Genomic DNA, 25,918 nt, shown 5'->3' with positions numbered 1-25,918 from the left:
TTACATGGCTTTTAGCTATGGTAAAATGCCAAGAATACAGCTAAGCCTTTAAACAACAGTTACCATGGAGAAATAAACAGCTGGGGGAGGCCTGTTGCTCTTACACCCTGTTTGAGGGTTTCTTTGAATCATCTTTCCATCCTATGTGAAAACAAGGATGCTTGTGAGAGCCAGCAAAATTCGTGTGCTTATTTCAGTGTATATGTGCTCAATAGGTACTGGCACTGTGCGGAAAGGATACAGATTAAGGATTAGAGATTTTCTCTTTTTATAAGATAAGTATCATACAGATGTTTAATATTCCTTTCCACGTTTTTATGCTGAATCTGACATTGGAAACAATCTTATCAGATTAAGCCTTGATACAGGGATGGACTGAGCTACTACTACCAAACTAATCTCTCTTGTAGTGTTGTTATGAGGGGAATTACCCTTTTTTCAAAATTTGCTTTCTTAGATATAGCCATTGATTCCTTCTAGTCCTTTTCTTCTCTTTTAAAAGAGGGATTCCTTTCATTTCTCTATCTTTTTAGCTTCAGCTCTTGCAATTGTTTCATGTTGTACATCACAGAGTGGTGCTACAGGAAGGTTTAGGAAGACATTGCTTGCCTTTGAGGATCTACAGAGTGAAATTCTGCATTTTTGCAAATTCTCCCTTCCTCCCCTTCTCTTTTTGGATTTTTCTTAATCAAAGTAGAATTGATTAGAAACTGACTCCACATTCCTAAAAAGAAGAAAATCAATGAATTGCTGGATTTCATGGAGAAATAGGGTAAAGAGAGTTTCCTTAACAACTCTGCTATGTAGGTGAAAAATAAACAGAAGTCCTGTGACAATTATAGCCCAAGGCAAGAGTCTTAGTCTACAGTAGAGACAAATCATTTTATTATTTTATTTACCTCATTTCTTCACCTTTCTCTGCAATGTGGATCCAAAGTGTCTTACATCCTTCTCCTCTTCACCATTTAATCACAACAACACCGTGAGGGAAGTGCTGCTAAGTGTGTGTGACTGGCTAAAGGTCACCCAACGAACTTCATGGCAGAATGGGGATTTGAGAATGATCTCCCAGCTTTTACTTCAGCAGTCTAACCACTATACCACACTGGCAACCAGGCTGCTGCTCAGTTATATATGGTGATATTCTTCTGGTAATATTTGTATGCAGTGATTATTAATTGATTAATTAGGCCATTTCTATGCTGCTTTTCTCCCCAAAGGGACCCAAACCATCTTACAGAAATTTCCCAGAAGTAAAACATTAAATTTAAACAATAGAATTTAAAAACACAACAAATAAAGACAAGAAGCAGATATGGTTCCCAGGTAGCATTAAGAATATCAGGCAGAATTTTGAAATATTCAGAATATTCTACCAAATTCACCCACCTGGGCCTTTATCCAGAATTTTTCAAACTCTCTTATGGTGTAAATGTTGTTTGTTATTTATTCACATTAGTGTTCCTACTTCCAACTTTTAATAAATAACTTTGTACAGCCGAGTGTACAGTTCATTTTCTTTTGGCAACAAGGCTTTAAGGTGCATGAGTAGAGTAAGAATTAAAAAGCTTTCAGTTTTGTTACCATGAATATAGAGTTGATCTAAAGCAAAACTTCAGCAATAAATTAATTTGCAGTCATTGTAGTGTAAATTTGCAGTCCTTACCTCAAAGCTGTTCCTGTTTGGTTAAATAACTGAGATTCAATGGGTCATACAGATGATTTACATTGATAACAACCATGTTAATTAAGACTGTAATACTGCTGAAGCACAACACAATTTTAGACTAGCTGTGAAAATCATATCCTGTAGAGATCAATTGATCTTGTATGGACAGGCAGCTGATTTGCAATGGCTCTAAGTAAATGTAATTAATACATCAGTATCTCACAATAAAAATTTATATCAATATAGTCTTAAAATCATCACTAATTAACCCACAGTCTATCAGTGATAGTGGCCCACACAGCTTATTTGTAGTAAGAGATCAACTGTAATTAATTTACAACATGGGCAGGCATTTATACTTCCTAAAGGCTTTAAGCTATTTAATTGACAGAACTTTAGTATATGCCATTTCACTGGTTATTAAGTAACAGATGTACAAGAAATCAAAATACTGAATCTTATCAACATATGCCAGAAGATTGTATATGGGAGGTGTGTGTTTGTGTGAGTAACAGCAAATGTTTACTGTTGTGTTTAAGAATCCCAATTAGTATACTGATTTGATCTGTTACTTGCTTTTAATTCAAATGTGTGTATTGATAAACAGTAATAATTGTATGATAGTTTTAATAGTGTGAATTCTGTATTTGAAGAAATGTGGCTTATAACTTTGAAAGTAACGCTGAAACATGATCACAACCATGTCCAGTGCTTTTTTGGCCCAACAAAAAAAGTGCTAGTATTCATATATAGGGTTGCCCTGATTTCAACCAATTAGCCCCTTAGGGTTTGGGAGAGCCCCTAAAAAGGTGCTGGCACTCCGTATCAGTGAGTACCATCACAAAAAAGCACTAGCACTGTCCAATTACTTAGGTACTTTATTTTACCTGTCTTGTTAGAGCCAAATATCATTAAATAGAATCCATGTGACCAGAAGAACATCTAAATGATATGATTGTTTCTTTTTTATGGACTCAGCACTTTCTTCTGGTAGGATGTAAGCTCCATGATAAAGAGCCATGTGGCCGATCCCATCCATGTGATTGAGTCAGTAACAGTACAGTCTTAAACAGAGTTACCAGTATAACTAATTTTCAATCTGTCCCTATCTGCAGTTTCATAAATCCACAGATTGGGACCACAGTAAGAGAAAGGAAATCTTTCTACAAACCTGAAGGGGAGGCCTAGGTTTGCAAATAAATCCTAAAAGTAAAACAAATGAGGAGGTATCAAAAAACAAACAAAACAGAACTGAGATCAGTTGTCTGCACAAACACACACAAGTGTTCTTCAGAGGTAGAGAGCATGCAAAAAAGAGGAGGAGAGTGGATGAAGTATAGAAGCCATTGTTCTCTGAGCCCTCCCTCACCTGCTGATGTGGCAAAACTAGAGAGGGGAAGAGGAGGATGCTTAGAACCCACCAGTCCTCTCAGCTCCTGAGGCAACAATGCTTCACGCAAGGTATATAGCTCACATCGTGATTCTAAAGACTTACCCCTTCCCCTAGAATATTTCAAACTTAAGGCCCAGTTATGGGACTGTATTAAAAGAAAGAAGAATTATTATATTATTAATCAATGGGAGCAATTATATCAAGCAACCCTGAATGACTCGAAAAGGTTTTGGGCCATAGCCTCGGGTGCATTTTGTGCCAAGGATCCCTCCATGTCTGTCATCTCTTCTTATGAATGGTTTCAATATTTTCTATCCCTGTTCCATCAGGACCAGGTTTCCCCAGTTGACCCCCCTAATTTTCTCTCAGAAAACATTCCAGAATGGCCCCTGTGACCCCTGATAAAATTAAGAAATGGATTGGTCAACTGAAATCAGGGAAGGCATCCAGTCCTGATATAATTCTCCCTGAAATCTTAAAGTTAGGTGCAGGTTGGTGGGCGGCCCCTCTTGCATCTCTGTTTACAATGACTGGCATCATTCCCGATGCTTGGCTGGATGCAATTGTTGTTCCAATCTATAAAAAAGGTGACCAAACAACATCCTCTAACTATAGGCCAATTAGTCTTCTCTCCATAATGGGCAAGTTATATTCTAAGCACTTATTATCTAAGCTCATCCCCTGGATGTCGCAGCAGAGAATTTTAGGTCCAGAATAGCTGGGTTTTTGTAAAAGAAAGTCAACGCCAGATCACTGTACTACTCTATCTCATCTGATTAACAAATATGTTAAAAGGAGTAATTCAAAACTATATGCTGCTTTCCTAGATCTTAAGGGAGCATTTGATTCAATTGATAGGAAACTCCTATGGGCCAAATTACACCATTTAAACATAGATAGGAGGCTGTTTAACCTTATCAAAAAGCTGTATACAGCCACCACTTGACAAATTAAATGCTCATTGGCAGGGGAACTAACACCCCAAATTCCATCTAATAAAGTCATCAAGCAGGGTTGTATATTAGCTCCTTTTCTCTTCAAGTTGTTTCTCAATGATCTCGCCCCCTATCTTGCAAAAGTTGATTGTCATTATCCTAAACTGGGTGCCTTACATGTGCCCTTGTTACTTAACGCCAATGATACTGCATTACTTTCCTGCTCCAGAGTAGAGATGGGCACGAACAGCAATACGAACAAAAAAAAAAAGCCACAAACATCCCAATCTGCTGTTCGAGAACAAGCTGTTCGTGAGGCCCCATTCTAAATGAACAGGTGGTCGTTGCACACCTCATTTGTTGCTGTTCGTCAAGCCAGACAGTCTGGCACCTGCAATCAATTCCCTTGACAACTTAGGCAGGGATTGTATGAACTCTGTCTGAACTCCTGCTGTTGCCCTGGAAACCCCAATCTAAGCCCAATTTAGCTTAATAGGTCTTTCTTTCAAGTGTAGAGCTCCAAATTTGTTACAAGAAAGCAAAGACCATGGGGGAGGGGGGGCTCCCAGCTCTGGCTAGTCTTTGCAGACAGTGGAGAGGGAGAGACAACTGCTGTTGGCATTTTGATAGAGAGTCAGGGAGAGTGCATTGGAGCTTGAATTTTCTTTGTGTGTGGTGGGATATGGATCTACCCCTTCAGGTTCCAGGGCTGCTGCCAGGCTCTGGGCCCAAGCTATTATTTACTATTGGGACCTTTCCTGCTGCCTGCTCAGGTAAGGTTTCTGGGAGAGGTGCAGTAGGGATCTTGACCAAATTTGGATGATGGCTGGAGGAGAGCCTGCTGGCCCCCATGAACATCCAACCACGAACATGTTCATGAACAGGTCATGCTCATAAGCGTTCATGAGTCCCTGTTTGTGGATGGCAACGAACAACGAACATCATGTTCGGGTTTTTTTTCTGTTCGTGCCCATCTCTACTCCAGAGTAGGCTTAAAAAGATCACTGAGTATATGCCTTACATTTTTCTTAACTAACAAACTGAATTGGAATAATGAAAAATCAAAAATAATCATTTTCTCTAAATCCAGGAAATTGTCCAAATGGGTAATTGGAGGGAAAGAAATAGAACAGGTTAACTACTTCCGGTATCTGGGGCTGCATTTCCAATATAATGCATCATGGCTTTACCATCGCAAATCGACAATAAATATGGCCAACACCACATCTGCTATATCCTGGGGGGGTTTTTATAACAGAGGAAACCAATTTGTATCAGCTGCGCTGAAAGTCTTTAAAGCCAAAGTGATCCCCAACTATTATATGGCATCCCAGCATGGATAAGTGTTTTTGATGGTGTGGAATGGGTGCAGGCCAGTTTCCTGCGGAAAATTATGGGAATGCTGTGCTGTACACCTTATGCAGCCCTGTGTCTAGAAACTGGTCTAAATCTTGTGGAAACAAGAGCGTGTCTCAGGACAATTCAATGTGATGCCATCTTCAGTCTTATTCGGCAGATATAATAAGATCCCATACATAGATAGAGTTTATCACTGTGAACACGATAGTATTGAGACAGTTTTGCTTGTCCTGCTTTATTGCCAACTATATGCAGGCTTGCGTCTTAAATATTTAGAAGCAGAATTAGTTAATATGAGGGGCTTCCCAGATTCCTTAAAGGTCTTTCACCTTCTGAATGACTCCCTGCCTAAAACCACTGAGAATGTAGCAATGTTTCTCTATATGGCTATAAAATTCCATCAGGAGGGGTTCCAGAAGCAACTTTGTTTTTCTGTGTTTCTTGTATTGTGAATATTGTGCCAACTGATGCCAATAAAGGTGAACTGAACTGAACTGAACTGAACAATGCTTCACACACACACACTGCTGAAGTGACACCAACAGTGGAGGCAGGCAGGGGAGGAAGTACTGGACCCACCAGCCCTTCCCCCCACCAAGGTGGTGATAGTTGGGATGGGAAAGGGGGTGCATAGAACTGAGACAGGAATGCTGGAGGTGGCTGTGGAGAGGTTTGGAAGTGGTTGTCCCCCCTGCTCCAAGGCAGCAGTTCTGGAGGCAGGTAGGGAATGGTACAGGATGTGTTGCTGCCCCCACTGGGCTGGCAATTAGACATGGGCATGGAACAAAAATACCCGAACCACGAACCACAGAACTGGACCAGTTATGAACCAGTTCGTGGTTCGTGGGGTTTAAATGCCCCTTTCTGGCCTTAACAGTGGCAGGGGAAGGGGCATTTAACAGTTTAAAGGGCCCTTTCCTGCCTTGCAATCAGCAAGGGATCCCCCCCTGCTGCATGCCAGCTGATAGTTTAAAGGGACATGCCGGTGGCAGGGCCCTTTAAACTGCCCAAACCCCAGCCCCCCTACTCCCAGCCCCAGGTCCAGCCCCACACTTACCTTATCCTGCAGTGCAGTCCTTCCTCTCCTCCCAGGAGGGGCGGGAAGGCCATTTTCGGCCTCTTCTGCCACCCTGGGGGCCTGCAGGGCAATGGAAGAGGCCAAAAATGACCTCCCCGCCCCTCCTGGGAGGAGAGGAAGGACACTGCACTGCAGGATAAGGTAAGTGTGGGGCTGGGACTGGGGTGTGGGGGTAGGGGGGCTGGGGGTAGGGGGGCTGGGGTTTGGGCATTTTAAAGGGCCCTGCCATGACAGGTCCCTTTAAACTATCAGCTGGCAGGCGGAAGGGAGAGATACCCCCTGCCGCCTGCCAGCTGATAATAGGGACCTGCCATGGCAGGGCCGTTAAAGGGGCAGTTTAAATGGCCATTTCCCTGGGGAAGTGGCCATTTAAACTGCCCCTGTAAATACGACCCAACGAACCAGCATGGAAAAGAGCTTCCACGAACCCTAGTTTGTGAACCCCAAACCGGCCTGGTTCTTGGGTTTTTTTGGGTCGTATTTAGGTTCGTGCCCATCTCTACTGGCAATGCTGGAGGAGAGCAGGGAAGGGGGATGGGAGTCACTGACCCCTGTCAAACTAGCAATGCTTGAGGCAGGTGAGGGTGGTCATGGAGACTCAAGGCAGATTGCACAATGTAAGTAATAGGATGAAACATCTCAGCAATACAGTAGGGTTAGGATTGCAAAAAAAATGAAAGAAAGCACAAAGTATTCTCAAGTTTATTCATGATAATCACTTCCATTTTTCAGTCACTTCATAGGCTTCCCAACAGTTACCTGACTCAGTTCAAGGTCATGACTATCACATTCAAATTCCTTCATTCCTTCACCCCTCATAGCTGTGTGGCCACCTCTACCCCTATGTTCCACAATTTCATTTTTGCTCATCTGAACAGGGCCTTCTGCAGATACCACCCTGCGAATGGCCAAAAATCAACAGCTGCCTGCACACATGATTTTCTGTGATGGCCTCCACCTTATGGAATGGCCTGCCCGAAGAGGTCAGGAAAGTTTCCACTATTCTGGCTTTCTACAAACTATGCAAAACCCTATTTATTTGTTCACTGAATATCCTGTCTTTCATTATAGTACTTGTTCAATTAATGTGCTAGCTGTAGATTATATTGTATCTCACTTGCACTATGTAATCTGCCTTGGATCTCAGTGAGAAAGGCGGACTATAAATAAATAATAATAATAATAGTTGTTGCTGTTGTTCTATAAAGCCCAATGGCTGGGACCAATAAAAACATTCATTAACCTACAAAGTTTATATAAACACAATTCCAAATTAAAAGGTTTTCAGAATAAAAATAGTAAATTTTAAAAGCTATCTAAAATATCAATATGCATACTATAAGAAGTGGAAGTTCTCAAAACCTAATAAGTCAAGACAGTTTCAGGACTTGGTCATGATATTTTTTTGCTCATCATTGTCACTATTCCTTTAGTTGTCTTATGAGACTATTGCATGTATTGGTACATATGTAACGAAACAAATATTTGATACACCAGGTAGTGTGTTGTTGTCGGGTTCTGGGAGGTTTTCCTGATTGGGTTATATTATATTGTTTTGAACCCTTCCGCTTCTTGTGGTTCTAGTGTTATGAGACTCTGAACAGAGATATAACGGATAGTAATCCACAAGCCAGCTGGAAAGATAACCATAAGTAGAGCTAACATACTAGCTCTTTGCTCAGTATACATTACAGGAAAACAAAAAATGTGTAATAGATTCAACAACCTGAGCTTCACATAACCTTTGTCTGCTGGGGATTCCCCTGCATCTTGCAGTTAGCTCTGTTAAAAGGAGTGCATTAAAATGGGTTAAGGAGAACAGCCTGTGATAAGCAGGTACTGAGAGATAGGATAAATATTTATTCTAATCTTAGGGAAACAAAGGCACAAACCCCAGAAAAATAGGTGACCAGATTCGCTTAACACTAGCTATTAGCATTTGCCAGTCTAGCTCATCAAGCCTTTCTATCATTACCACATAGGGGTTTTTTTAACCCTGTCACTGATAAATAAGTCAGAGAGAAACCCAGATTGGCAATTTTCTTGTCTATCTTCTGGCTCCAAAAGCTGGAATAGGTGTCAGAAGGAAGCCAGTTCACTGTAGTTGAAAGGAAAGCAAAAAGCAACAGTGTATGTTGAATACTGCGGACAATGCAGGTAGGGGAGGAAGTGTGAGATAAGGAAGTGGCTGACTCGCCAGCAAGCCGGGTTGCTACCTGGGGCCGGGACGAAGAACGAAGGCGGAGCGTCCATTCCGTGAGGAGCTAACCGCATGATCAGCGCCATTGCTGCTCGAGCATCTGCAGGATCATCATGCACCCTCCCACCCTCCGCATGTTCAGAGATTTTGAGGGGGCTCTGTCACAACTTTATGGGTTGGCGGTTTTTGAGGCATTGGGCTGGATCCCAACAGGGTGAGCGGACCTGTGAGCTGCTCACCCCGACGGATCTGGAGGCAAGGGTCGCCAGGCGGAGCCGGCGACGGGACGGCATGTGCCGAGGTGCCAGCGGGAGGCTGGCGGGTGATGCATCGGTTCGGCAGTGAGGCCTACGATGCCAACAGGGATCCAGCCCAGATGCCAGGCCAATGCTCCATACAGCTGTAATCAAGAAAGTTGTGGCCATTTCTAACCCACACAAGTGTCTGGTGTGTTTACTTAAGCTGCAACGCAGTCCGACATAGCCCCTAGGTGGCAACCACCAGCTGTGCCGCTGAGGCAAATTTCCTGTGTTTCCACCAATCAATGTGGAATTGAGAAGGACTTATTGATTCTTTATAAGCATCAACAACCCCCTCCCCCCCCACCTGCCACTAGAAATCTCTTTGCCTAAGCTAATTCTATTCCCTTTGAGACTGAGAATTTTCAGGTTGTTTGCAAATAGCTTAGCTTTTGTATGACTGACCTGTATGCCGAAGAGAGATACATTTATTATTTTTGATAGCGTCTGAGATAGAATTTATTTAGCTAGTCTTTGAGAATTTTCCCCTGTTCCTCTGCCAGACTGCCTCCCTTTGCCAGTTTCCTGCCCTTTTGCCTGCCCATTTTGAAATCCATCAATGCCTTATGTAATTGTCTGCCCTTTCAAGAGTGCCAAATGCTTCCCCCTTCCTCTCTTTAATGTTGCCTGCGTTTTAGGATGCCAGATCTTGGGCTTTGCCCACTCCACAGGTAAGAAATTTAATTGCTTGTGGTAAATATTAGAGTCTCTGAAGATTCCATTCTGATCAGGTGGAAAACAAAGATAGTACAGCTAAAATAAATAGTTCCTTAAATTGCCTGTAAAACTGGAGGGTTTTTTTCAGTATGCCTGAAATTTGGCAGGGAGATCCCTTGGCTATGTGGGACACAATAGGGATTATTCTATTAGTGCACTGGTCATCTAGCTGCCTAACAATATTCCCATCTGAACTGTTAGAAGGCGAATTAGATCTGTTGTCAGATTCCTATCATCCTTATGCCAAACTCCTCAAGGAGACCTCAAGAAGACTTGTTTTTGTTAGATGTGGACAGTTGTATATAACCAAAGGTTGTTACAATATAATAAAAACAATACATTTTACCTTACCTCTGAGGATTTTAATAAGTGGCTGAAAAGTCTGAAAGGTTTGGCATAGGATGGAGTGGGAAAGGCAATCACATTAGAATGTGAAAGGTTTTTTTGCTTATGGTGCTTGAAACCATCCTCTTCCTAGATCTGCATTTTATGAAAAAATTCTGTACCTGAGCAGAATTTGTAGATTAGACCTGAAGTGGGGCTGTGAGACCCAGAGATAGGATCAGGGACATGGCTCCCAATGCAAAAGTTGTTTATCTGTTGCTGTTCTTCCTAGTCCTCTGACATCATACAATAGTATTCATGCATGATATTAGGCCCCCACAGATCACAAAATACTTTCACCATGATACTGATATGCACAATACAATGATTTCCAGGCTGATTACTCTAAGATACTAACATGCATAATTCAATTATTCCCAGGCCAGTTGCTCTAAATTGAACAGAAAATTGCATTGATTCAAAGACTTGTTGTTGCAAAATGACAACACAGGTACAATTCATATATCAAAGTGACATGCTTTCTACTTCCCCATGGCTGAGTCCTATCTTGCTTAATAGTACTCTATTAAATCTTAAAATGAGTAACACATTTACTTTCACACATTTACAATCTGAAAAAATGTAACATTTAGTACAAAGTATATTTTTTTGAAAATCAACTGCACAATTGCAATTGGCTTTTGTTTCCAATTTTGAATTGGTAACATTCAACTTTGTTGTTTGCCCTTTCAGCTAAAAATTCTTCTTGCAATTTTTACTCTGAGTTTGAATGTGGAAATGGTGAATGCATTGATTACCAGCTCTGCTGTGATGGCATAGCACACTGTAAAGACAAGTCTGATGAAAAGTTGTTTTATTGTGGTAAGTCAGTCCTCTGTGGGTTGTTTTCTCCTATTATTTTCGATTACATTTCTGTGCCTGATTTTATTTTATTGCATTGCATTGCATTTGTAGTCCACCTTTTTCAAGAAGACTCATGTTTCTGCCTAGCAATTAGAAGTTAATCCATGGGTTGCTGACCCAATGTGTGTTCATCCAGCCATATTTACATGGATTTTATGTAAATACTAAAGGCTATGTTTGTTGCTTTATTTAATTTTCCAGAAAATAGAAACTGCCGGAGAGGTTTTAAACCTTGTTTTAATCGTCGTTGTGTGTCCACCAATAAAGTATGTGATGGTAAAAATGATTGTGGTGACAACTCTGATGAGGTTGGCTGTGAAGGTATAATTTTGGACTCTTCTGTATTATACTATTTTGAAAACTTACAGTTCTGATGTTTATTAAAAAGACATCATTTACAAAATAAAATCCCATTGTCTGCTATTATGTGTAGTGTATTTTGTTCTTAGTATTTTTGGTGAACAGTGGAAAGCTCACCATTTTGCAGGAGGTTGGACTAGATTCCATCTCTATGTTTCTATATGCCATGTCCTTCAAGGTGCATTTATTAATCATTATTGATAGATAATGAAGAATTATACTTAAATCATTTACAAATTACTCACCAATTCTTGAGATGTAACAGTGAATTTTCTGAATGTTTCCATTGGCAGAAAATAATAGTAAAGGCCAAACATTATTACACATATACATGTCCTAAAGTTGCAGAAGTTAAATGTATTTCTGCATGCACATCTTTCTGATTGTGGCCTTCTGTGCAGGAAAAAAACATAATCTGTGGGGTTGGGGCAAATCATGTGTGTACACAGTATTCCTCCATCTCAAAAGCCAAGTCTTGGATGTCAAGTCTTTGCCATTCACTGAAAACAATAGACTTGGCCCAAAAGTCATAAGAACATAAGAACATAAGCAAAAGTCATAAGAACATAAGAACATAAGCAAAGCCATGTTGGATCAGGCCAGTGGCCCATCCAGTCCAACATTCTGTCACACACAGTGGCTAGAAATCCAGTGCCATCTAAAGGACTGTCAGTGAGGCCAGGACACCAGAAGCCCTCCCACTGCCTTCCTTCCAGCACCAAGACAACAGAGCACCACCTCCCCACAAAGAGAATACCATCTATCTCCTGTGGCTAATAGCCACTGATGGACCTCTGCTCCATATATTTGTCCAGTCCCCTCTTGAAGCTGGCAATGCTTGTAGCTGCCACCACCTCCTGTGGCAACGAATTCCATGTGTTTATCACCCTTTGTGTAAAGTAGTATTTTCTTCTATCTGTTCTAACCCGACTGCTCAATAATTTCATAGAGTGCCCACGAGTTCTTGTATTGTGAGAAAGGGAGAAAAACACATCTTTCTCGACCTTCTCTAACCCGTGCATTATCTTGTAAACCTCTATCATGTCTCCCCTCAGTCGTCTTTTCTCCAGGCTAAAGAGCCCCAAGCGCCTCAATCTTTCCTCATAGGGAAAGTGTTCCAACCCTTTAATCATTTTAGTTGCCCTTCTCTGTACTTTTTCCAGTGCTATGATATCTTTTTTAAGGTGTGGCGACCAGAACTGTACACAGTACTCCAAATGAGGCCTCACCATCGATTTATACAGAGGCATTATGCTACCGGCTGATTTGTTTTCAATCCCTTTCCTAATAACCCCTAGCATAGCATTAGCTTTTTTTATGGCAGTCGCACACTGTGCTGACGTTTTTAGTGAGTTATCTATCATGACTCCAAGATCTCTCTCTTGGTCAGTCTCCGCCAGTTCAGACCCCATCAACTTGTATTTATATTTTGGATTTTTGGTTCCAATGTGCATTACTTTGCACTTGGCTACATTGAACCTCATTTGCCACATGGATGCCCACTCTTCTAGCCTCGACAGATCCCTTTGGAGTGCCTCACAATCCTCTCTGGCTTTCACCACCCTGAACAATTTCGTGTCATCTGCAAATTTAGCCACTTCACTGCTTAATCCCAATTCCAAATCATTAATAAACAAGTTAAAAAGCATTGGACCCAATACCGACCCCTGTGGCACCCCACTGCTCACCACCCTCCACTGTGAGAAGTGCCCGTTTATGCTCACTCTCTGTTTCCTATTAATTAGCCAGTTTTCGATCCACAAGAGGACTTGGCCCTTTATCCCATAGCTACTGAGCTTACTTAGGAGCCTTTGATGAGGAACTTTGTCAAAAGCTTTCTGGAAGTCAAGATAAACAATATCTATTGGGTCTCCCTTGTCCACTTGTTTGTTCACTCCCTCAAAGAACTCTAACAGATTGGTGAGACAAGATCTTCCCTTACAGAACCCATGCTGAGTTTTCCTCATCAGCTTTTGGTCATCAATGTGCCCACTAATTTTATTTTTGATAATAGTTTCCACCAACTTACCCGGTATTGACGTCAGGCTGACTGGCCTGTAATTTCCCGGATCTCCCCTGGAACCTTTTTTAAAGATGGGGACAACATTAGCTACCTTCCAGTCCTCAGGAACAGATGCAGAGTTTAATGACAGATTACATATTTTTGTGAGGAGATCTACAAGTTCACACTTGAGTTCTTTCAGAACTCTTGGATGTATGCCATCTGGGCCCGGTGATTTATCAGTTTTTAAATTATCTAGCAGTCGCATAACCTCCTCTCTCGTCACCTCAATGTGACTCAGGTCTTTCAAAACCCCTCCCAAAGTCAGTGCTTCCGGAGTGGGCATGCACTTCTTATCTTCCACAGTGAAGACAGAAGCAAAGAACGCATTCAGCTTCTCGGCCATTTCCCTATCACCCTTTAGTAATCCTTTTACGCCTTGGTCATCCAAGGGCCCCACGGCCTCCCTAGCTGGTTTCCTACTTCTAATATATTTAAAGAATTGTTTATTGTTTTTCTTTATGTTCTTTGCAATATGCTCCTCATATTCCCTTTTTGCCTGTCTGATCACAGACTTGCACTTTTTTTGCCACAGCTTATGCTCCTTTTTATCAACCTCACTCCGACTAGTTTTCCACTGCCTAAAAGAATCCTTTTTACCTTTTACAGCTTCTATTACATTGCTTGTTAACCATGCTGGCCTTTTCCTAAACCTATTTGTGCCTTACCAGACACCAAGTCCAGACACCAAGTCTACCATCCACTGAAAACAGTGGAAGTAGGCCAGGCCTCAGCAGTCCAGACACATACAAAGCAATCCTAAACAGAATTACTCAAGTTTAAACCCTTTGATTTTAATGGGATTAGACTGGAGTAACTGTGTTTAGGATTGAACTGTTACTGCCCTATTGAAAACAGCTGAAATAACCCGAGAGAACCTGAAATTTCAAGAGATAAATTTTGGGAACCCCCAAATTTCAAGAGTGTTTTGCTTCATTCTGGGCATTTCTGATCTGAAACAGAATTTCAAGCGCTGTTTCAGATTGGAAGAATTAACATGCACACCCCTATATATAATGTCTTGTGCACACTAAGAGAACATGGCAAGTGTTCCTCCTACTTTTCATAGAGATGTGGGAGAAATCCCTTCATTATAGAGGTGAAATGGACAAATGTTTCAAACCTTAGTGCAGTCTGAACAAACCAGTCTTAAAATATCTGTGCTGGATTGTGGTCATATTGTATGGGAAAAACATATTTCAGAATTAGTAATATATTTCTTCCTTATAAATGCTGAAGACAGTGCTAAGTTACTTTTATATCTTTCTTTTTATGATAAAAACTATATCCTATAGGTTCAGGATGTACTTCAGCAGAGTTTCACTGTGCAGATGGAACATGTATTGCAAAATCAGCTCAATGCAATCAGATCATCGATTGTTTGGATGCTTCAGATGAGAAGAACTGCAGTAAGGAATTCTATTTTCTGTTATCAATATTTGATGAGTTATTAATTTGGGTAATATAATTTACTTGACAAAAGACAATACTGTGATAGTAGATGCTAAGCAAACTTTAAATCATAGCAATGAGATACAAATCAAAAAGTATATATTGTGATATTTATTCAAGTTTTTGTTTTTCAGATAGCACTGACTGTGCTCAGTTCTATAAACTTGGAATAAAATCTTCAGGATTTATTAGCTGTAATTCTACTTCACTTTGTATACTACCAGAATGGCTGTGTGATGGCTCTAATGACTGTGGGGATTATACAGATGAATTAAAATGCCCAGGTAATTGGGAAAAGAACAAGAATTTAAATGTTAAATATAAATTTAAATATTACTTCATGATAGTAAATTAAACAAAAGGCTTATTGCTCTTCCTTTCTTGTTTTCTTTCTTTCACACATACTTACCTACCTACCATCCAGATAACCTTGACAGTTAAAAATACATTTCTGTTTTTTAATTTCCCCCAGTTCGAAGCAAACGTACATGTGAAGACAACTATTTTGCTTGTCATAATGGGAGGTGCATTCTAAATACTTGGGTATGTGATGGACAAAATGATTGTGAAGATGGAGCTGATGAATTACACTGTGGTGAGTTTCTCTTTCGAAACCATGGATGTTTATGCAAAACTGGTTAATTGCTACCTTTACAAGCAAAAGAGTGGCAGTTCCAAGACCTGTCTGTGAGAGAGGGGACATTGCCTTGAAAGAACCATGTGGAAACTTATTTCTTTGGTTGAACTCAAGCAACATATTAACCACTATGAAATAGATACAAAGAACACTGGGATTCTCTATAGAAATCAATCCTGTACAAACATATGAAATTTTTATTCTACCTAAATTTATTTAGATGTCCAAACTTCAAACTTTGCCAAAAAAAGAAGGGTGAAAGTAGATTTCATTGAATCTGAGAGATGCAGAGGTTTTCAGATGTGACCCCCTGAGTCTCGAAGGCGAGGTTCAATTTCTAAATTGTTCACAAATTCAAAATGTAAATCCAATTTATTTAAATATAACAATGCAACTGTGAAAAAGTTCTAAAAGCTATCAACAGTGGTTCACTAACCAATGTCCCCCGAACACAGTCCTACTCACAACAGCAGGAACTCTTCTTGTGAAGATGCTAGGTCAATCCTCAAGCTTGTTCATTGCCCTTGGAGCAGTTCCCCCCTTTCCTCCTTGCCAGATGAAGTGGGGCAGCCCTGTACTAGGGTGATGACCTCAGGCAGTCAATGAAAAGTTCAGCTTTCAGCAATTCCTGCTCTTTGCTCTTCCCTGCTTCTTCAGCTCTTCCCAGCCACTGCTGCTCTCCAAGGAAGAAGTGTTCGATTCTTCCCCACCAGCAGTTTCAGCTCTGTGTTCTTTTCAAAGAGTATTAGCTTTAGCACATCCCCCTTTCCCTTTCAGCTAGCCTAGACCTGCTTTATACCACCTCTCTTAGTCATGCTGGTCCTTTCAAAAATGTGCCCCATGAACCTTTGCTCAACATGAAAATTAATACAAGCCTATGCACACATCAGCTATCTGCTAGTCAGGTCTGGCCTAAGGTATATCTAAGTATCCACAGTCTACTAATCAGCCCTAGGCTTAAACCCTTCAGCACTGGCCTGCAGAACTTTACTAAATCTTCTGATTTGAGTGCTCTAAAAAAAGAGGTATGAATCTCCTTTGAATATGCTCCATTAGACAGTATCTTCACTATGGATTTTTTTTCCTGAGAATCAAACTGACTGTGTGGCATTATTCTTTGTGCTGAGAACTAGTTTAGCAGAAGATCAACCTTTCATAACTCATTCTGACAATCAACAGCACATCATTATCATTTTAGCCTGCTTTTTCAACGGAAGGGTTAGGTGCCAACTTTAACAGGAAATGGGCAGGAAAAAAATAAGCAAGATGTAGACAAGCTTTTCATGACAATCATCATCAATATATCTAATTCTCAACAAAGCCAGATCTGAGGATACTTAAATCTGGAAACTGAATCTGTGAATAGACAAGACAGCTCTTTCTAAAAACTCAAAAAAGGTCCCAGGCAAAAAATGAATTCTTTAAAAGAAACAAAACCTCCAAAATATAAAAGGAGCACCTGTGGTTTTTAGAAATGTATGCCCTCAGTGGCCATTGCAAGGTAACCACAATAGTTTTCAAGCATTCCAGGTTTAATTTCTATCAGTAAATGCAGGAGGAGGGGCAGGGCTGTTTCTAGAGCTATTTTGGCCTGTGAGGGAGGACTCATAGGGGCTAGGCCGCAAAGCAACCACAAAGCAACTTTCATAACACCCAAGCCTGGTTGCTTGCTACTGTTCAATGGCAGCGAATCTATGAAAGCCGGTGTGGAGTAATTGTTGGAGTTTTTGTCAGGTTCTGCCAAGGGCACCACCCTGTGAGACGCTGGCCTGCCTGACTTCAGCCTTAAAGGACCTTCAAGAAAAATGCAGGATACCGCTCTGTGGAAGGAGGGGGGAGTATGCCTCACCCTCACACCCTCTCAGTCCACTCGCAGGTCCCTTCAACCTGACCATGTCCTGGCTGGCTTCCATGACAGCTGTCCCCATCCAGCTGTCAGTCTTACTCCTCCTCCTCCTTCTCTTCATCTTCTTTCCTCCACCCCCTCTCCACTGCTCTCTCATTCTCATTTTAATTCTCATTCTCATTCCCTCCCCCTCCCCCTGGGTTTGGGGTCAGCACTGCCCCTTTAACTGCAGTCCTTGAATTCTCAAGGTACTCCTGTCTCTTCCCCATCTCTCCACACTTCGCATCTGATTCCTTACTTTCCACCCTGCTTGTAAGGGGGGGGGGGACTCCCCTTTTATCCCTTCACCAATCCCAGCCTCTACCTCCTAGCCCCGCCCCTAACAGCCTAGCTGCTGCCTGGACCGCCTTAGGCAGCCACACCTGTTGCTGCTCTGCTGCTGGCTCTTCCAGGCTACTCTCCGCCCCTTCTAACCTGCCTGTTGGTTTGCTCTGCTGCTGCACCTGTCCTGCCAGCCTCTGGGTGGGAGTGTGGCCTAGTGCCTCCTTTACCACCTTTGGCCTGCTGCTTGAGTTGGTGCTGGCTGGCTGCCTCAGCCCTCTGTCTCTTCTCCTCCTGGCTGGGCTGTTGTTCTTCCCCTGGGCTGAGGGAAAAGGCTGCCCTGGAGCCCTGACTGGGTAACTGGCGCTCATTAGGACCCAGGAGGCATCACCTAGCCTGTCTCCTGTTGTTGAGGCTTTGCCTAAGCTTCTTGCACCTGGGGCTTTGCCTGAACTTTCTGCACCTGGGCTTCTTTGGCATTCTTGGCCCTTGTTGGTGTCTCTGATGTCTGTCCTCTCCTGGCTGGGTGAGTGTTATGGGTTGCAGGGCTGGGCTGGGGGGCTGCAAGCTTAGTTTCTGGGGTGGGTGTCCCTGGGGCATTCCCTAAGTCCAGCCCCAGCACCGGACAGCATACATTTCTAAGAAATTCTCTGAGACTGAACGCACTGAGCGTGTGGGAGAAAATCTTTTGCAGTAAAACTAGCCCTTGAAACCTGGCGGCATTGGCTAGAGGGGGCTAAAGTGCCTTTTGAAGTATGGACTGATCAGAAAAACTTAGAGGCACTATGCACCCCCCGGAGACTGAATGACAATTAAAGTGGGCAGAATTCTTCTCTAAATTCAACTTCACGTTGAAATACCTCCCTGGGCGGTCGAATTTCTTAGAGGATGCCCTTTCGTGCATGCCCCAACATGACAGCCCGAGGGAGGAGATAATAAATACAATTTTCTCACCAGCTCAATTGGGAGGAGCAGTGACAACATGTAGCCAAGCCACAAAAATGCAAAGCAGCCTGAAACCTGATCTCTCAGAGTCAGGGGAGAGAGTAAAAGTGGAAACTGCAAAGGAGGGGGGAAATGTGCCCAAAGTCGAACTGAAACCGGACAGGGATGGCCACTGGTACAAGGGAAGCAAACTTTATATCCCCATCTGCTTAAGAAAGGAAATCTTGCACCAATGTCATGATGCAAAAACTGCTGGTCTTTTTGGATATCTCAAAACATTACACTTAGTACAAAGACAATTTTGGTGGCCAGCAATGAGAATGGATATATCTCAATACAGAACTTCTACTCTTGCTGCTTAGATGTCTACCTTGCTTCTAAGTAGTCTGAATAAAAGCCATTTTAACCAAGAACTTGTGTGGTGCAATAGTCCAGAGATCTGTCTGCTGTATCCTGTCATCCATAGCCTGACATTAGGTTTCTGGGGTCTACATAACGATGTATTGCTTCGTGAACTTAGAAAGAAGAAATAGTGCAGGAGAGGGAATTGGGATGCCCCCCACAAGTCTTTGTGGGTTCCTGTTTTTATATGTAAATTTTGTATGTGAATTGCATAACATACATGGATATCCCATATCTGATCACATGGCTGAATCCAAATGTGCTGTCATGTAAATAGAGGGCAGTTCTGTGTTTGCAAAGGTTCTGTTATTCCCATAGCTTCCTGTTCAAGCTATAGCACTCCCCTACCTGTATTTGTATCTTTGGATCCAATCCCTTGAAATTAATTTGAAGTGTCATATGCCTGTATAACAAAGAACTGTTCCACTATCCCTTCTTTTAAACTCTTCTTTTTCCTCTGCTGAAGATCTTTTTAAGCTGTTTCCCTATCCATTTAAGTATCAGAGACAGGGGTCATGATACCTGTCTGTTTTGTCTGATGCTGAAATATTTATTTAGTCTCAAAGGCATTTTTAAGATCCACCTGTTAATATAATTTAGTGTGGCTACACTTTTTTATCTCTCTCAAATGTTGCTTTTTTATGGATTTTTGTTGTCTATGGCTTCAAGCCATTTCAGGCTTTAGACATTCAGTTCAGCATCTTGAACTGTGCTCAGTAGACTACTGAAAGCCAAGGTTGATGCCCCAACAACTAATGTAACAGACTTTTAGAAACACAGTGGAAACATCAGAATCAATTATTGTTCATTAACTAAACAGTAAGTATAATATAAACTGTGTAGTTAAAATATTCTTATTTATGAGCACATACAAGCTTAAGTATAAAAAATTTGTTACAAAACCTGTTGAAATTAAAATAAATATAGTAATTTCTAAAATATATTATTAAGAATTGAAATTAATCATAATGGGTTTGACCCAGTGACAGATTTCTGGTAAATGAGAAGCCTTTCTCAACAGAAAAAATCTTCATTTGGTATTGCAAAAGAAGTCACCGGATCAAAAAAAATGTATTGAAAAAGCCCGCTGATCATCAACCAGTGAAAGATTCTGCTTAGTGATGAGGAATAATAGGATTCAGTCTGGGTTTTTAAATTTATCTTCTCTCTTATAGTTTGTTCTTACAAATGTTTGGTTATTTAACAGTACTTTAATTATTCGTGGGTTAAATAAGCTTAATTCATGTTTTATAGGAAGTTTTTGAATACTTTAAAGCAATCCCTATTTTTTTCTCTTTATAAAGATAGAGGATCATAATGCAGTTAACGTTGAGTTTTCACAACATTTTTGAAATTTGCAGCAAAATTGTGATTTTGCCTTTCAGAAATGACTATCATATTTTGGTTTTTCTTTAATTTTAATGATTTCAATACATGTTATAAATGTTGTATGTATTTTCCTCATTCAATATGCAATTACCCAGACTTGCTGCAGTTTCCCTTGTGCTATTCTGTATTATTTACTGTTGCTTCTAGACTATGTCTTACTCTCTTTCTTATGAACGTATGATATTCTTGCAGTGAAATCCTAAGCAGAGTTACTCTGAAGTCAGTGGGCTTAGATTGGAATAACTCTACTTAGGATTTCACTGTTACCTACTTTTGAAAAAAATGTAGATTTAAAATGATGAAGTGGGGAAATTATATACTCTCTCTATTAGGTTTAAAGCAAGTATTGGGTTGGATCCTGTGAGTCTGTTCTGCTAAAAGAACCGTTTCCTGATGCAACATGTTCTTCCAATAAAGAATTTCTTCCATTATAGGGAGGTTCCTTGCACCAGAGAAGAGTTTTGCCCACAGTGGAATAGAACTGTGGAATCCAGCCTATTATTTGGTTTTACTTGCCTAGTTGATTCATTTCTCCATCTGCGCATAGTTTTGTATCCTGTGGTATGATGTGTTTTGTAGTAGAAAAGAATTTATTATTTTGTATTGTAGGGATGTGGGAAAATTATATGCCTCTGTTTACATTTAATTGCTTGGAGAAGTTGGGTAAAATTTTAATGAAGCCATTTGAATTTTGGAGGAAATTTTTAGCTGGCTAATAAGTGAGATGAATTTCTTTCACTATATTTTGGCGGGTTATACTCATTTAGTAATATAACTTAAGACTTTGATTAGTGTTGACATGGAACAATGTTATCTCAAATATTGTTGGCAACACCTGTGGTTTACATCTTCTAGATTCCTCTTGTTCGTGGAATCAGTTTGCTTGTTCTGCACATAAGTGTATCTCTAAACAGTGGATTTGTGATGGGGAGGATGACTGTGGGAATGGCTTGGATGAAAGTAAAGCTATTTGTGGTGAGTATTATCATGATAAAATAAAATTGATGTAACTTTGTATTGTAGAAGATTACATGGAATTCAATGAAACATGTAAAAATATTTCAGCCCCAGTAAAATATATAATCAGGAGGGAAGGCAGTATGGTATAGCCTGATCTCGTCAGATCTCAGAGGCTAAGCAGGGTCAATACTTGAATGGGAAACCAGACCAACCAAGAAAACTCTGCAGAGGACAGCAATGGTAAACCACTTCTGCTTCTCACTTGCCATGGGCCCCCTCCCTTGCTGGGGCTGCCATAAGTTGGGTATGACTTGAGGGTACTTTGCACACACACAAATATATATAATTAACTAAATATTTTGTTAATGGAACAATTTTTTTGTCTGGTGTCTGTATAGAAGTACATTTCTCAAGACTCTCAAGTTTAATTTCTTTATAGCATATAAATTAATGAAGACAATGTCAGTCCCAAGAGACACATTAACACAAACCTACCATATATGTCAAAACTCTTTGCATACTGTTTGAATAACATATGTGATAACAGATAAAGACAGCATTTCCCCTTCATGTATTAGAGGAAATTTTCTTTTCAGAGCATGTGATATTTTGGGGAGGTAAAGAAGATTCTTCAAGTCTGCCTCTTCACAGAGAGAGCAGATGCCGAGAGTATATTTTTTCTTCCACAGATTTGTAAACGAAGGAAATAAGTTTGTTGTTCTGATCATTGGTACTGGAGGTTATTTAATTTGTCTTACAAAAGGAATTGGCAAAACTACTGTGTGCCAGATTTCGGGGGATTGCAAATTCCAGTGCAATTGGCCATGTTATTCAACTGCCCACTGCAGTTTCCTTTCCGTTTCTGTTTATCTGTACACTATTTTTTTTCTTTAAGACCAATTTTAGGATTTATATCACTGTTAGGGGATAGGGTAAAGTCTTGTAGTAGCTGGCAGCACAGTGCCCTGCTGGACACATCCTACTATATAAAAGGCTAGCCATATTGCTAACAACTTATTTCCTACCTTGGTGTGCCTCCAGAGGACGCGGCCATAGAGGGAAGCCCAGACAAGGCAGTCCCTCCCTCCAGAGAGTACACTGTGGGGGGAGGAGGTAGAAGCTCAGGCTGGGATCCAACCCTTCTTCACCCAGCTGGAATGCCCAACCCCTCTTCACCCAGCTGGAATCAAGAGCGGAGCAGGTGGCAATGTCCACCCCCTCTTCACCTGGCCGGGATCAGTAGCGAAGCAGATGGCAGTGCCTGCCCCCCTTCACCGGGCTGGGATCAGGAGTGGAGCAGGTGGTAATGCCCATCCTCTGCCTTCACCTAGCTGGTATCAGGCATGAAGCAAGAGGTAATGTACTACCCCTCTTCACTCAGCTGGGGTCAGGAGCGGAGCAGGCAGCAATTTCTGCCCCCCCCCTTCACCCAGCTAGGATCAGGCATGGAGCAGAAGGCAATGCCTCCCCCCTCCTTCACCAGGCCAGGATCAGGCATGGAGCAGAGGCAATGCCCTCCTCCCCTTCACCCAGCAGGGATCAGGAGCAGAGGAGGTAGCAAAGCCCTCCCCGCCTTCACCCTTCTGGAATTAGGCATGGAGCAGGTTGCAATGCCTGCCCCCCTTCATGCAGCTAGAATCAAGCATGGAGCAGGAGGCAATGCCTACCTCCCTTCACCTGGCAGGGATCATTGGTTATGGAGTAGGAGACAATGTCCATTTGCCCACCCTCCCCTTTCTGAAGCTCACTGTATTTTTTTCCCACACAGGCTTTGTTACTAATGTTTACCATATTTCCCTTCCTCTAACAGCCTCTTTTCACCCTAATAAAAGCTGATTCTGGAGAATGGAGTTTGTCTCATGGTCATGGACCATAGACTACAGGGGTTGGTGGTGTGGCATGAATACAGGGAATCAGAAAAAATCACTCCCTCCTCTCTCCCCACTTACAGATCTTTGGAGGCTCTGCTGATGAAAGGAGGAGAGTTGATTTTGCCTCATTCTCCATCCTCACTGTTACCAGAACTGCTCTTTATTATAATGGGGAATTAGCTGCAGCAGTCTGTAACTATTAATATTAAGCGAGGATCATAACCTATGTTTACGGAGGTCCCGATCCCAGACACTCTAGTGAAAAAGAGGCAGACAAGGAGTAAGGTCCAAACACGTGTATTGAGTGTAGCGTAAGCCTAGCTTGCACAATCATACAAGGAACACACAAGATCTAGGAAATACAGAGTAGGAAATACAGAGACGTTCGCATTAGCTGGTTCCCAACGATGATAGGGGGAATACTCACTTATCCTGGAGCGAAACAGAGACGCAGCAGCGAGGGTGGCCCAATGCCAGCACTGGGACCACAGACGGACAGCAAGGAAGTCTGGATAGGAATGGCCTAAGCACCGAGTGGTCTGAGAGACCAGCTTAAATACCCCAAAACGTACCCTGGGGCTGGTGCTGTACTTGGTGGTTCTCACAGATTAAAACAAAGGGTCTAATGGGCTACTGAATGGCTTGGATGGGCCACTTTGGTAATCAGATTGTGATAAGTGACACCTCAGGAAGAGGGGACAAAAGAGGGAGGGGGAAATCCAAGTGGGCTGAAAGGATGTTCCAGCGGACAGGGCTTGTCCTGATGTCATCAGCTTTGGAATGCGGAGGTTTCTTTGAGATGCATTCTCTAAGTGCTTGGGATGGTCGGCACTTAGTTCCTTCTCCGGGGCGGCTCCTAAGATATGCAGAGCGGGGCGAGGGGCTCTCGCTGCGGACGTGGTGTGCCCGCTTCGCCGAAATGGCTTCTCAAAGCAGTCTTCTTCCCAGGGTCTTCTGGCTGCCTGAGAACATGGATGCCGGCTGGGCATAGCTGGGGCTGGATAGCAGGCTGCCCGGTAGCGAGGGCAAGCTCGGCGACCGGCCCGCGGGAGGCTCCAGGCGGGAACTGACCAGGGAGCGCCTAGCCAGGCTCGCTGGAGGTTTCCCCGGCAGGCGCCCGGCTGCTAGCAGCGGCTTGGGCCCATGTGAGGCAGGCTTCCATGGAGGCAGGGGAGCAATACTTTAAAACACAGTCCAAAGCAGGGAACAGGCACGGTCCGTGGTAGATGGTGGTGCAGGCACGGGGCACCCTTGTAACACAGTCCAAACGCACACTGGGAAGTCCAAACACAGGTCAGGGCAGGGCTGCCCAGAAAGAGAGTCCTTTTGTGCAGTTACCCAAACATGGAGTCAGTAAACTACACAGTCTATTGCAGCAGCAGGGTAATTGACACGCAGGCAGGAAACTGACACGTGTATCAGAACACACACGTGCAAAGCAGTCTTTGGTGCAGCAGTGAAACAGTGATGCAGGAAACTCTAACACAGTTCATAGCAGGCTTTAAAGCAGGGGAGGGGGCCTACTTGGCAACAATTCCCCCCCTCGGAGACCCCGGGACGTCAGGCGCGCGGGTCTCCGAACTTGACTTCAAAGGCGAGGTGGTCGGCAATGTCCGGTGGTCGAGCTTCGAGCGAAGAAGGAGTGGGAAGGGAAGGGGGAGGAGGCATCACTCAAAAATTTAGTTTGGAGAACCACCTAACCGAATAAGTGCAATTTAGATCAGCCAATGGGCTGCAGGTCTCTGGGTTCACACCAGGGGGTGTGCTAAGTGCAATCGTCAGAATAAATAGCAATAATTCATAAGTAATAGCAATTCATAGTAGTAGGCAGCAATGATCAATTCATGCATATAAATAGCAATAATTCATAATTGTGTACATTGATTAATTCATGATTGAAGGTAATTCATACGGAATTCATGATGGGTTAAAAGCACTAAAAACCAGGAGCAATTAATATACATGGATCAATTCATGGATAGTTAAAATCATAAGTAGATACATAGAATTAAAAGCAGGGACAATTAAAAGCACTTCATACAGGGTAAAGTGAAATGTGCAAGCATGGCATAATTCATCCAGGGTAGAGTAATTCATAAATGGCTAAAATCATAAATACATATATGTGATTAAAAGCAATAGTTCATGAAGTCAAAAGCAGCAAGAATAAAAGCAAGTGCGTGGAAACAATTCATGAGGGGTAGGCGGCGGAAGGGCTCATGGGGGCAGAAAAATACACTCTGCAATTAAAAACCAAGTCAATATGGCTGGATTAAAATCAAATTCATAGACTAGAACTGCCTCGGCGGAGGGAGTCGGGTTAAAAAGGCAATTCAAAAGGTTAAAATCAAATTCATAGGGATAGAGTTCATGGGCGCACTTGCGGTAGATAGAGGGAGGGACTAGTTCGGGGCTAAATTCATGGGAGTGAAATTCATGAAAGCAATGCAAAGAAATTCATAAAACAATAGAGCTACACAGATCACAGACGGCTCAGTCCGCAGTACAGCTGCTGGACTGGGTTGCATATATACAAGAGCAAGCAAACTTAGTCCATGTGCTCCAGAACACACTTCCACCCCCCCTTGCTGTCTGCGACAATCCGCAGAGCAGGGTCAGCAGGCGGCGAGAAGGGCTTCAGGCACACAGTTCTAGTCCTCATGGAGGTGGCGCTGCTGGTGGTCGTTTGGAGACGGGCCGTGGGCTGGGAGGCAGAGAGATATGTCCCCCCCTAGTCCACAAGAGGGCCTCGGAGCGGAGTCCGGCAGCAGAGCG

At 42.3% G+C, this 25,918-nt stretch overlaps 1 protein-coding gene across 1 annotated transcript in view; it reads left to right on the top strand.

Annotated features, from left to right (window-relative positions):
• The window catches only part of LRP1B (LDL receptor related protein 1B), a 1,076,743-nt gene that overhangs the window by 815,438 nt on the left and 235,387 nt on the right, over positions 1-25,918 (top strand). The window contains exons 46-51 of the mRNA XM_054970106.1: positions 10,728-10,856; positions 11,100-11,219; positions 14,616-14,729; positions 14,907-15,056; positions 15,245-15,367; positions 21,168-21,287. Coding sequence (XP_054826081.1) covers positions 10,728-10,856; positions 11,100-11,219; positions 14,616-14,729; positions 14,907-15,056; positions 15,245-15,367; positions 21,168-21,287 — 756 coding nt within the window. The remainder of the gene's footprint in view (positions 1-10,727; positions 10,857-11,099; positions 11,220-14,615; positions 14,730-14,906; positions 15,057-15,244; positions 15,368-21,167; positions 21,288-25,918) is intronic.

The sequence above is a fragment of the Eublepharis macularius genome, chromosome 2 (genome assembly GCF_028583425.1).
Source record: "Eublepharis macularius isolate TG4126 chromosome 2, MPM_Emac_v1.0, whole genome shotgun sequence".
Classification (NCBI taxonomy): Eukaryota; Metazoa; Chordata; class Lepidosauria; order Squamata; family Eublepharidae; genus Eublepharis; species Eublepharis macularius.
The sequence above is the reverse complement of the archived record's forward strand: the minus strand, read 5'-3'. Positions and strand labels throughout refer to the sequence as shown.